Below are 13942 nucleotides of genomic sequence, written 5' to 3'. Positions count from 1 at the left end.
ACTCTTAAGCTCTTAAAATGGTTAAAGACAGAAAGAAAGCAAAACCCATCTGCTCCTGGTGATTTGTTTCTTCCAAGTATTTTGAGAGCAGCTTTCACCTCGCATTCTAAAATTTCTGGTTCTTCATCATACGGTTCCTCCGTGAATGAATCTGTCATCCTGGCATCTATTTTATAGAGTTCTTCCGTGTATTGCTTCCATCCTCCTTTTATTTCATCTCGGTCAGTCAGTGTGTTCCCCTGTTGATTATTCAACATCCCTACTCTTGGTTTAAATTTCCCTTCGTTTCTCTAATCTTTCGGAATAGGGCTCTTGTTTTTCCCTTTTTGTTGTCCTCTTCTAGTTCTATACAATAACTATTGTAATAGTTCTCTTTGTCCCTACGTATTAGTTGCTCTATTATTGTTGCATTTAGGGTTCTGACCATGTTTCTGTCTCCTTTTGCTTTTGCTTTTGCTTTCCTTCTGTCTTTAACAATTTTAAGAGTTTCTTCAGTCATCCATTGAGGTCTTTCTCTCTTTTTAACTAGAGGTATTGTCTTTTTGCATTCTTCCCTGTTCATGTCTCTGACTTCATTCCATTGTTCTTCTGGTTCTCTGTCAATTAAGTTTAAAGCCTCAAACCTGTTCCTTATTTGATGTTTATATGCTTCTGGGATGTTATTTAAATTGTATTTTGGCATTATGATTGCTTTGTTCTTCTTTTTTAGCTTTACTTTGATTTTCGATACGACCAGTTCATGATCTGTACTGCAGTCTGCTCCTGGTCTTGTTTTTGCAGAAAGTGTGCAACTTCTCCATCTTCTGCTACCAATTATATAATCAATTTGATTCCTATATTGACCATTTGGTGATGTCCACGTCTATAGCCATCTTTTCATTTGCTCAAAAAATGTGTTTGCAAGATGGCTGAAGTATAAAAGAGATACAAGGATGAGAGACTGATTCATAGAGGAACCATATGATGAAGAACCAGAAATTTTAGAATGTGAGGTAACAGATGGCATACCAGTAGAGTTGCTACAAGCTACTGAGACTGAATCTGACTGACCAAAATGAAATATAAGGAAGATGGAAGCAATACACTGAAGAACTCTATAAAAGAGATGCCAGAATGGCAGATTCATTCATGGAGGAACTGTATGATGAAGAACCAGACATTTTAGAATGTGAGGTGAAAGCTGCTCTTAAAATACTTGGAAGAGAAAAATCACCAGGAACAGATGGCATACCAATAGAGTCGCTACAAGCTACTGAGACTGAATCGGTCCAAATTTTGATGAAAATTTGTCAACAAATATGGAAAACTAAACAATGGCCCACAGACTGGAAGCATTCAATATATATCGCGATTCCAAAGAAAAGGGATCCCAGGGAATGCAGTAATTATCAAACTATTGCCTTAATATCCCATGCAAGTAAAGTAATGCTCAAGATTCTACAACAAAGGCTCTTAACATATATGGACCGAGAAATGCCAGATGTCCAAGCTGCATTTAGAAAGGGAAGAGGCACCAGAGATCATATCGCAAACATACGTTGAATAATGGAACGGAGCAAGGAATTTCAGAAGGAACTCACCCTGTGCTTTATAGATTACAGCAAAGCCTTTGATTGTGTAGATCATGAAAAACTATGGAATGATTTAAAAGAAATGGGGGTGCTCCAGTATCTGATTGTCCTGATGCGCAACCTATACTCTGGACAAGACGCTACTGTAAGGACAGAATATGGAGAAACCAATTGGTTCCCCATCGGAAAGGGTGTGAGACGGGTGTATTTTATCACCCTATTTATTTAATCTATATGCAGAACATATATGGAAAGCAGGATTGGACCAAGATGAAGGAGGTGTGAAAATTGGAGGGAGAAATATCATTAGTTTAAGATATGCAGACAATACCATACTACTAGCAGAAACCAGTATTAATTTGAAACGAATTCTGATGAAAGTTAAAGAGGACAACACAAAAGCAGGACTACAGCTGAACGTCAAAAAGACTAAAGTAATGACAACAGAAGATTTATGTAACTTTAAAGTTGATAACGAGGATATTGAACTTGTCAAGTATTATCAATACCTCGGCACAGTCATTAACCTAAATGGAGACAATAGTAAAGAAATTAGAAGAAGGCTAGGATTGGGGAGGGCAGTTATGAGAGAACTAGAAAAGGTCCTCAAATGCAAAGATGTATCATGAACACTAAAGTCAGGATCATTCAGCCCATGGTATTCCTGATTTCTGTGTATGGATGTGAAAGGTGGAAAGTGAAAAAAGCGGATAAGAGAAAAATCAACTCATTTGAAATGTGGTGTTGGAGGAGAGCTTTGTGCATACCATGGACCACGAAAAAGACAAATAATTGGGTGTTAGAACAAATAAAACCAGAAGTATCACTAGAAGCTAAATTGATGAAACTGCGGTTATCATACTTTGGACACATCATAAGAACATAAGAACATAAGAAGAGCCTGCTGGATCAGGCCAGTGGCCCATCTAGTCCAGCATCCTGTTCTCACAGTGGCCAACCAGGTGCCTGGGGGAAGCCCACAAGCAGGACCCGAGTGCAAGAACACTCTCCCCTCCTGAGGCTTCTGGCAACTGGTTTTCAGAAGCATGCTGCCTCTGACTAGGGTGGCACAGCACAGCCATCACGGCTAGTAGCCATTGATAGCCCTGTCCTCCATGAATTTGTCTAATCTTCTTTTAAAGCCATCCAAGCTGGTGGCCATTACTGCATCCTGTGGGAGCAAATTCCATAGTTTAACTATGCGCTGAGTAAAGAAGTACTTCCTTTTGTCTGTCCTGAATCTTCCAACATTCAGCTTCTTTGAATGTCCACGAGTTCTAGTATTATGAGAGAGGGAGAAGAACTTTTCTCTATGCACTTTCTCAATGCCATGCATAATTTTATACACTTCTATCATGTCTCCTCTGACCCGCCTTTTCTCTAAACTAAAAAGCCCCAAATGCTGCAACCTTTCCTCGTAAGGGAGTCGCTCCATCCCCTTGATAATTCTGGTTGCCCTCTTCTGAACCTTTTCCAACTCTATAATATCCTTTTTGAGATGAGGCGATCAGAACTGTACACAGTATTCCAAATGCGGCCGCACCATAGATTTATACAATGGCATTATGATATCGGCTGTTTTATTTTCAATACCTTTCCTAATTATTGCTAGCATGGAATTTGCCTTTTTCACAGCTGCCGCACACGGGGTCGACATTTTCATCGTGCTGTCCACTACAACCCCGAGGTCTCTCTCCTGGTCGGTCACCGCCAGTTCAGACCCCATGAGCGTATATGTGAAATTAAGATTTTTTGCTCCAATATGCATAATTTTACACTTGTTTATATTGAATTGCATTTGCCATTTTTCCGCCCATTCACTCAGTTTGGAGAGGTCTTTTTGTTTTAACAACCCTGAACAATTTAGTGTCGTCAGCAAACTTGGCCACTTCACTGCTCACTCCTAATTCTAGGTCATTAATGAACAAGTTGAAAAGTACAGGTCCCAATACCGATCCCTGAGGGACTCCACTTTCTACAGCCCTCCATTGGGAGAACTGTCCGTTTATTCCTACTCTCTGCTTTCTGCTTCTTAACCAATTCCTTATCCACAAGAGGACCTCTCCTCTTATTCCATGACTGCTAAGCTTCCTCAGAAGCCTTTGGTGAGGTACCTTGTCAAACGCTTTTTGAAAGTCTAAGTACACTATGTCCACTGGATCACCTCTATCTATATGCTTGTTGACACTCTCAAAGAATTCTAATAGGTTACTGAGACAGGACTTTCCCTTGCAGAAGCCATGCTGGCTCTGCTTCAGCAAGGCTTGTTCTTCTATGTGCTTAGTTAATCTAGCTTTAATCATACTTTCTACCAGTTTTCCAGGGACAGAAGTTAAGCTAACTGGCCTGTAATTTCCGGGATCCCCTCTGGATCCCTTTTTGAAGATTGGCGTTACATTTGCCACTTTCCAGTCCTCAAGCACGGAGGAGGACCCGAGGGACAAGTTACATGAGAAGTTACATGACAAGTTCATGAGAAGACATGATTCACTAGAAAAGACCATAATGCTGGGAAAAACAGGAGTAGAAAAAGAGGAAGCCCAAATAAGAGATGAATTGATTCCATAAAGGAAGCCTCAGACCTGAACTTACAAGATCTGAGCAGGGTAGTTCATGACAGATGCTAGTGGAGGTTGCTGATTCATAGGGTCGCCATAAGTCGTGATCGACTTGAGGGCAGATAACAACAAAATGCTCATTACACTAAAAGGTAGTCTCATCCCACCCACCCCCTCCACAGTTAAACATAAGTTGTATAACTGGATCTTACATGCGGGTGGATGTGCTTGGTAGCCCCACCGAGAGTATCTGCATTAAAATAAATGAGGCAAGAATACAAGGAACATTGTGCTTGGAGTCTACTGCTGACCCACCCAATCAAGGAGAAGAGGAGGGTGAATCTTTTGAAAAACATATTGTCAATGTTTCAAGAAGGCATGATCTGGTAGTAATAGGTTGGCTACAGAATAGTACTCAAGAAGTCCTTATCAATGGTTTCTTCTCAAAGTGGAGGGAGTTAACAAGCAGGGTACCGTAGGGATTGGTCATGTGCCCAGTGCTCTTCAACATTTTTATTAATGACTTGGGAGGTGCAGGGAATGGTTATCAAATTTGCAGGTGATTTGTTCCTGCCTTCCTCTGGGAAAGTTGGGAACCTTAGAGAGCAAGTACCTTTTTTGACACAGACATATATTTAATATGTATGCTGATATGCCATTAAGTTCCATAGTACTACTACATTGAGTTCCAGATGAGTTTTCCTTTGCCTGAGAATAATCTGCAAAACGTGGTAATGTAAGATTAGCTGTGCTATGTATGAGTAAGCAATAACAAATCATTTGTTTGTGTGAAATCAAATAAATAAGGTTAGTTAAGTTACAACAGATATACATGGAGATTTTAAAATAGTGATATTTGCTTGTGGGTGCAGCTTTCTTCTTTGGATCTATGGGGAAACAGTCATAGGACTAATTTATTGTGAGCCAAGGTACCAATTAATCACAGGTGACTAAAGTAATTAAAGTAAAATGCAAGCATGACATCAGTAGTTCAGAGCTGGGTGTATAATGAAACAATTGCATGTCCCTCTTCATATACCCCAAAATGGAATCCATTCACCCTACATCCCATCACCTCAAAAATGGTTGTGTAAGTTGGTATTTTTTCTTTTTGGGGCAAATGCTTGATGATGTGGATGGTGGGCTATAGCTGCCTATGTTTTTTGAAATTGGCTGCTTGACTTGCCTAATGCCTCTGTTGCATTTACATTAGTGTAGCTGGAGAAACTAAGAAATCAGAGTTAATGACAACACAATAGATAATCTGCTTTGATCAGACAACTTCCTCTTTGTCCACCTCAATTAGCCCCCGCCAGCATGGCCAATGGTCAAGGATGATGGAATATGTTGTCCAGAAGTCCCCACTCCTGGTGTACTTTTTTTGATCCTTCAAAAATAGTCTCCCAAGATCTCCCAGGAAACCAAAATTCCATCAAACGTTGATTAATAATCTTTGGACTTATCATACAGCAAAAGAAAGTAGAAAAACTATTTTTTGGTACAATTGGTGTTTAGACTGTTGTTCCTTTTAGTTCAGGTGATGAAACTATCTACACCATTTGGAAATCAACAGCATATTACAGTATAGAAAAAATATTTTAATATTTTATTGTTATTTTCTAGACCCTGGAAGCCATCTTGAATTTCAAATACTCAGGAGGTCCAGGACATGTTGATGGATATTACAGGAACTTGTCTCTGGGACTTCATGTGGAGGTGGAGCCATCTGTCTTCTTTACCCGTGTTAGTACTCTGCCTGCAACAAGGTGTGTTCTTTTAAAAAAATATATTTTGAAGAGGGGGGGCACAAGGTTTTCTCCCTATAACAATAACAACAATAATGCTTAATACAATACTGAAACAACAATATTACGGGTTGTATGCAATGTAATTCTAAGTTAAAGTCACTTAGTGGTATACTTGTTCTACTGGGAAAATGTTTTGCACCAGCAGAATGATATTGTTCAAGAGAATGCATACGCTGGTCGTTGGTAACTTTAGATTGCACAGTCTGCTGTGCAAAACGTTTCTGCTAGTGCAGCTGTTGTGATGGATTCCTTTGTTGTGTAGCATTAAAACTTGCTTGTCTGCTAGTGCAACAGTATTTGCTCCACAGACAGAGAACATCGGATGCAGCCCTTACTCTTTCCATACAGTAAATTAGATTACTTCAGTATTAATTGGGAAATATTCCACTGTTGCATGTTCACAGAGATCCCAGGTATCTGTATACAGCTAAAGACTGATCAGCAACAAACAAAAAATAGCCCGAAAAGGTTTCAAACTCTTGTTTCAGTTAGTATTTGTCTCAAGAGAGGATACTACCTGGAATTTCTCCTGAGTAAAATGTATTGAACTGAATGTACTTTTGCATAGTTTCCCAGAAACTCCCAGCAGACATTGAATACCTTTGGGATGGCCCCTACGATTGGAGCCCACAGGCAGTGCCAAGCAACTTCCTCCATGGAGAGGAGCAGCTCATCCGTCCCCAGACTAGCTCTGCCTGATAAGCTTGCAAGTCGCGCTCTGTTACAGCTCTTAAGAGCTTAATCTGATTTAGCTCTCTCCTCAGTGTGCGGCAGCGGTGGAAAAGGCAAATTTCATGCTAGGGAATGTTAGGAAAGGTAAATAAAACTGCTGATATCATAATGTTGTTATATAAATCTGTGGTGCGACTGCATTTGGAATACTGTGTACAGTTCTGGGCACCTCACCTCAAGTTGGAAAAGTTCAGAAAAGGGCAACCAAAATGATTAAGCGGAAGGAGCAACTCCCCTGTGAGGAAAGGTTGCAGCGTTTGGGGCTTTTGAATGTAGAGAAAAGGTGAATAAGATGTGACATGATAGAAGTGTATAAAATTATGTATGTCATGGAGAAAGTGGATAGAGAAATGTTTATCTCCGTCTCTCATAACACTAGAATTTATGGGCATTCAATGAAGCTGAATGTTGGAAGACATAAGAAAGTACTACTTCACACAACTCATAGTTAAACTGTGGAATTCTCTCCCACAAGAGGCAATGATGGCCACCAACTTGAATAGCTTTAAAAGAGAATTAGACAAATTCATGGAGGAAAACGCTATTAGCGGCTACTAGCCATAATGACTTTGCCTCTAAAGTCGGAGACAGTATGCTTCCAAATACCAGTTGCTGGAAACTGAAAGAAGGGAGAGTTCTCTTTGTACTCAGGTCCTGCTTCAGGGTTTCCCATGGGCAACTGGTTGGCCACTGTGAGAACAGGATGTTGGATTAGATGGGCCATTGGCCTGATCCAGAAGGGCTCTTCTTATGTTCTCCGTTTTTTTCTTTGGTCCTTCTGGTTTTACTTCTCAGCCTCCTTCCCCATCCCCTTCAACATATCCTCGGAAAGGCAGAAAGGGTTTTCACAAACATTGGACGGGGGTACACTTTTTTTCAGGCCTAGTCTCCCTCTCGGTAATTGGCAGCAAAACTCTGGAAGCCAGGTACACAATGCTGCCTCGCCTTCCCTACCCCACCAATCACTGCTGCTCCAGGTGGCGTTATAGCCCATTCTCCAAGGATGTGTGTGTGGGGGGTGCTGCTACTGTAGCTTGTAAGGGGAATTTTACCACTTGAAGATTTGTAAGTCTGCCACATGAGCTTCTGTTCAGACTTTTACCAAAGTAAAACAGACTTTTCCACTTCAGCAGATGCTGTGTTTGGTAGGAAGGTTCTCCATAAGGTTTTTGGATAGATGAGGTCACATCCCTAGCTATTCCTTCTCTTGATAGGTACTGCTTTGCTACGACCCTACAGTGTTCAATGTCCTCTGGGATCTTCTGGAAAAAAATAGCATCTCTTGTCATGAATTCCAGTTCTCAGAGTCTTCCAGATAACATTCTTCCCTCCCTGGATACAGTTTTTCCCTGAAAACTTTGAGTTTCCCAGCTGTTTGTGACTCCTGCCACCACCATGCATGTGGGCAAGGTAGAAAGGGACTCTTGGGTTCACTTCCACTTCCTATCCCTTTTTCTTACTGATTATTAGGTTGACATTGTTTTTCAACAGTTGTATATTGGATTTCTTTTTTGTAGGCCTATGCCTACAAAAAACCAGTTTGGTTAGAGGGGTTGCTGGTTCTTTTCCAGTTTTACCTGGGGATTGATGGGCAGCATCTCTAGTAGCAAGTGAAGTTGTTTGGTTCTACCTTCAGGTTCCAATAGGATCAGTGCCCTCCTGAAGACTCCAAGAACAGAAATTCATGAATAAAAAAATTCTGTTTTCTTACTCATTTCAGTGGGTCTCTACGTAGGTGAACATTCAGGTGGATAGTGGCCATCATCAGACGGCATGCCAGTAGAGTTGCTAAAAGTTACTGAGACCGAATCTGTCCAAATTTTGACAAACATTTGTCAACAAATATGGAAAGCTAAACAATGGCCCACAGACTGGAAGCGTTCAATATATATCCCAATTCCAAAGAAAGGGGATCCCAGGGAATGCTGTAATTATCGAACTGTTGACTTAATATCCCATGCAAGTAAAGTAATGCTCAAGATTCTATAACAAAGGTTCTTATCTTATATGGAGGGAGAAATGCCCACTGTCCAAGCTTGATTTAGAAAAGGAAGAGCTACTAGAGATCATATTGCAAACATACGTTGAATAATGGAACCACCAAGGAATTTCAGAAGAAAATCACCCTGTGCTTTATAGATTACAGCAAAACTTTTGATTGTGTAAAACTATGGAATGCTTAAAAGAAATGGGGGTGTCACAGCATCTGATTGTCCTGATGCACATCCTATACTCTACTGTAAGGACAGAATATGGAGAAATCGATTGGTTCCCAGTCGGAAAGGGTGTGAGACAGGGGTGTATTTTATCACCCTATTTATTTAATCTATATGTGGAACATATCATATGGAAAGTGGGATTGAACCAAGATAAAGGAGGTTTGAAAATTGGAGGGAGAAATATCAATAATTTAAGATATGCAGACAATACCATGCTACTAGCAGAAACCAGTAATGATTTGAAACGAATGCTGATGAATGTTAAAGAGGAAAGCACAAAAGCAGGACTACAGCTGAACGTCAAGAAGACTAAAGTAATGACAACAGAAGATTTATGTAACTTTAAAGTTGACAATGAGGACATTGAACTTGTCAAGGATTATCAATACCTCGGCACAGTCATTAACCAAAATGGAGACAATAGTCAAGAAATTAGAAGGCTAGGACTAGGGAGGGCAGCTATGAGAGAACTAGAAAAGGTCCTCAAATGCAAAGATGTATCACTGAACACTAAAGTCAGGATAATTCAGCCAATGGTATTCCCAAACTCTATGCATGGATGTGAAAGTTGGACAGTGAAAAAAGCAGACAAGAGAAAAATCAGCTCATTTGAAATGTGGTGTTTTAGGGCAGTTTTGCAGATACCATGGACCACAAATAGCCAAATAATTGAGTGTTAGAATAAATTAATCCAGAACTAATTAAACCAGAACTATCATTAGAAGCTAAAATAATGAAACTCAGGATATTATACTTTGGACACATCATGAGAAGACATGGTTCATTAGAAAAGACCATAATGCTGGGAAAAACAGAAGGGAGCAGAAAAAGAGGAAGACCAAACAAGAGATGGATTGATTCCATAAAAGAAGCCACAGACCTGAACTTACAAGATCTGAAGAGGGTGATTTATGACAGATGCTATTGGAGGTCGCTGATTCATAGGGTCACCATACATCGTAATCGCCTTGAAGGCACATCACAACAACAGTCGCCATCATTCTTGTACAGTGGCTGTGTGTCCTTTTACGTACAGAGGCTGACTAAAATACGTTTGGATGGAATCCGGTCAGTGTTAAGCATTTTTGTGTGCTGTTCATTTCAATGGGAAAAAAATTGGTACAGTAGGGCCCTGCTTTATGGTGCTTTGCTAATGCGGCAGTGTCAATAAGACGTAATTAGACTAAAGCCCCACTCACAGGGCGCTTGTTCCACTTTTATGGCAGTTTTCAGGCATTGCGTGCCATTCTATTCCATGAGTTCCACTTTTCAGCAGTTTTCGCTTTTCGGCAGGGGTGTGAAATGTAACCCACCGTATGAGTGGAGCCCTACTGTATATACTAAATTTTCCCACTGAAATTAATGGTTTATAAATGCCTGTCTTTGCTAGATTTTGCCCATTGTTTGCAAATGGCATTTATATGTAGCTCCAATTTGTGTGCTTTGCCTTGAATTTCAGTGCCCTTATTTTTTTCTCCTTGTCTAATTCTTATGACTAAAGCTCAAATGTTAATGTAAATAATATATTTGTATGTATTTTAAATTATAAACTGCCTAGAGTACACAGAGAAAGAGGCAATATAGAAATGCAGTAAGCAAATAAATAATTATGCCTTAATTCTGTCCTTTTTGAGGCAGTGTGCTTATAATTATGTAGCAGTGACCCAGTTATCTAAATGAAGTTGCTTTAAGACCTAGAAGTTGGCCAGTACACTGCCTTTCTATGTGGTAATAAGTACAATTACCTATTTCTTCTCTTTTATCTATGCCACAGTTATTCTTTGCTTTAAACAAGTTTTCTGTCTTTTGCCTTTTTTGGGTATTACTGTAGTCTCTTCGCGTTCTTAAGTTCTTGTCATATTACTGTTTTTGTCATAACCAAAGCTGAATATTTATTGAGAATGGATTTCAGTTGAAATTAAGACTTCTATCGAGTCCAGTTCAGAGTTATATTTTTGCATAATATGTAGTATTCAGTATAAATACCAGCATTTATGAAAGCACATAGAGCTGTATCCAGTGCTGTGTCAGCAAGATTCTGCTGGTGTAATGGAATTTCCATTTCCTCTCCTCCCCGTGCATTCCAAAAAACTGTTTGTGAGCATCCCCCAATCCTCTGGAGCTGATATTGAGGACACATGGAGGGGTTGGAGGGAACAGGAGAGGAAGCTCTGTTGTGCCAGCACAGCTGCAGTATTGGCTATAGATTTTTGTCTATAAGATAAACTGTGTTATCATTTAGTAGTACACTTAGGCTGCAATCCAGTACATGTCTACTCAGAAGTAAGCTCTGTTGGGTACAATACAGACAGACAGACAGACAGACAGAAAGAACTAGATGGTCTGTATCCATTAAGGCAATTCTTATCCTGTTAAAGATGTGTTAATAATCACCCAGTAAGCATAGCAGAGGGAAGAATTACAATGTAAGAAAGGATTTTAATCTGTTAATGTTTGTAACCAATTGATGGCACTAAATCCAGATCATCAGGGCCATAGCATGGATGCATCATCACATATATGTAGTGTCAGGGCTACAAATAAGTGGGTGTGGATAATGGGCATACAATTCCCTTAAACATCTTAATTCTAAATTGGACTTAATCACACTTCTGTCACAAGATGCACATATCTGATATGTTCCCAGATTTATTCAGTCATTTTGAGGAAGCACACGTTTTAAAAGAATGAAAATTATTACATTGCTATCATAACTTCATAAAATCTTTAACCACTGAAAAACATTCCAACAGTGCGTGGATATATAAAGCATTTATCATGGGGATAGAAGAAAAAAAACTAAATACAATTGAGTAGATAAGTAAATACCATTGCTTTATTCATTAGCAACACTAAAATAGAAACTCATGAAATTTCACTGAACCAAATTACAGACTACTTCAGTTTAGATAGAGGAGATTTGTTGAGGTTTTGGCATTAGAAAAAGCAGCTGAATTTCACCAAGTTTCTCTCAACAAGGAAGCATGTTCTACTTCACATGCATGAATCCATTAGAATGTATTATGTATATATACACACAGAATAACAACAGCAACAACAAGAAGCCGAGACTGGGCTGTCTTCTGCTATAAGGTTCTTCTACCACCTTTCACAAGTCGCTATAATGTCATGGAATGTTCATAAACATTGTGTCCTGCCCAAACTATAAGAACTCAGACTCGGACATGGCTGTGTTTTTTTCTTTTACTGAAGTAGGAGAAAGTTTCAATTCATTGCGCTTCTTGAATCTATCTGTGGATTATTTAGAACTCGGCATCTCTCTAGCTCTAACTAGGCACAACTTCACTGCACTAAGACTTTGACTAAGCAAGTACTCCCCCCTCACTTAGCTTAAGTAAGGCTGGGCAGGCACCCTACTTGCATGTGCTGTCACTGTTCAGAGCGTGCACGCAGGCAAAGACTCCACCTCAGCTGTGCCTGTTGAATTACCCACTGCATTCGCCTCCTGGCACGAGGTAAAGGCAGAGCCCTCATCATTGTCCCATTGATCATCATCACCCCTCAGAGGGAGGAGGGCTGCCTGCGAGCGATGCAGGCGCAGAGAGAGAAGTGTCAGGCTGGGAAACAACCGGCTGGTCAGGTTGACTCTCCACAGACGTATCTGGAGCTGCTGGGGTTGAGCTGTCAAAGTCCAGAGATGGGTGCCTTCTCACTCCTAAATCAGCCTCCACTGGCTCGAGCATCCCAATAGAAGTCCTCCTCCTCCTCCACTTCATTCTCTTCAGTCCACCCCCCTCCAGCCGGGCTCACGACACATTGTAACTGCTAAGAGGAATGATCCTATGATAGAATTCTTTGAAAAGGTCAGTGTTTTTGTTCGGGAAATCTTCACATGAGAGCTAGGGACGAGAATGGTTGTGTATTGTTTACTGGAAATGAAAAGCAGAGAAACAGAAGAGCTGAACAGGCTTAAGGACTGGACTGGAAAAATGAGTGCGGGTGGCCAGAGAAGGTTCCAGGGCCGGAGTCCCAGGGTGGTGATAGGCTCTGTGAGTTTGTTCTGCACTTGAGTACAGTAATACCTTGCATTAACGTACTCAATGGGACCAGAGCGAGTACGTAAACCGAAAATGTCCTTAAAGTGAAGCACTACCTGTTAAAACTTTTTTTTACCTCTCCTTCATGCGGAGCCTCAAAGCCCCATGCTAAAGCCTCTGCTGCTGCGCTGCCGCGCCTCTCAGCTGATCACGATTGTGCCTCCCAGCTGATTTGAGGTGGTGCGATTGCGTCTATTTCCACCCCTGTGCTCTAAAGCCTCTGCTGCTGCGCTGCATTTCTGGAGAAATACAGGCATATGGAGCATGTACGTTATAGCGAGGCGACGTTAAGTGAAGTGACGTTAAGCGGGGTATGCCTGTACTTCTGAACAAAGGACTTGCACTTAAAGAACTCCAGAATTTACAGGAGTTAACATTTGGTGAGGAACCTTAGGAGTTTTTCAAGATAGCACCTCTGATAGCCATCTCACCAAGTTGGCCCAGAAGGATACCATGGGCAGTGGCATCAAAAGCCACTGAGAGATCAAGAAAGAATAACAGGGTCACACTCCCCTTGTTCATTCATTCATTCATTCATTCATTCAATTTCTATGCCTCCTTTTGGCCAAAGGCCCTCAAGGCGGCTCACAAAAAAATAAACACAAATACAAAATACACATCAGAAAAGAATACAGTGCACAAAAATTCAAACAACAAAACATTAACATTGTTTAAAAAACAAGGTTCTTTACAGGCCTGGAGATAATCTGTCCTTAAAATGTAGCACTGCCACTCCAGGAATTTTAGTCCTCAAACATTGAGCAGCTGTTGTAAAGGATTTGCTCACCAACACCATCTGATTCTTGCCCGAAATCATCGTCCGTAGACTTGAAGTAGAACTTGTAGTTGAGCCGGTTGAGGAGCGCCTTGAAGTCGCCCAGTGTCACCCGCTCAGCCGGGATGAGCAGCTTCACCAGGTACGGCTTCTCCTGGTTGTCCAGATGGTAGATGATCTTGGTCTCCACCACCGCCATTGCCGCCGCTGCTCTTCGCGGT

General features: G+C 40.8%; 1 protein-coding gene across 3 annotated transcripts in view; it reads left to right on the top strand.

The window, feature by feature from the left end:
• TRAPPC9 (trafficking protein particle complex subunit 9) overlaps positions 1–13942 on the top strand; it is a 505665-nt gene that overhangs the window by 133696 nt on the left and 358027 nt on the right. For all 3 annotated transcript variants that reach the window (XM_061607026.1, XM_061607027.1, XM_061607028.1), the window contains one exon: positions 5753–5895. In XM_061607026.1, the coding sequence (XP_061463010.1) occupies positions 5753–5895 (143 nt within the window). The remainder of the gene's footprint in view (positions 1–5752; positions 5896–13942) is intronic.

This window comes from Rhineura floridana, chromosome 1 (assembly GCF_030035675.1).
Source record: "Rhineura floridana isolate rRhiFlo1 chromosome 1, rRhiFlo1.hap2, whole genome shotgun sequence".
Lineage (NCBI taxonomy): Eukaryota > Metazoa > Chordata > Lepidosauria > Squamata > Rhineuridae > Rhineura > Rhineura floridana.
Note: the sequence above shows the minus strand (reverse complement) of the source record. Positions and strands in the feature narration are given on the sequence as shown.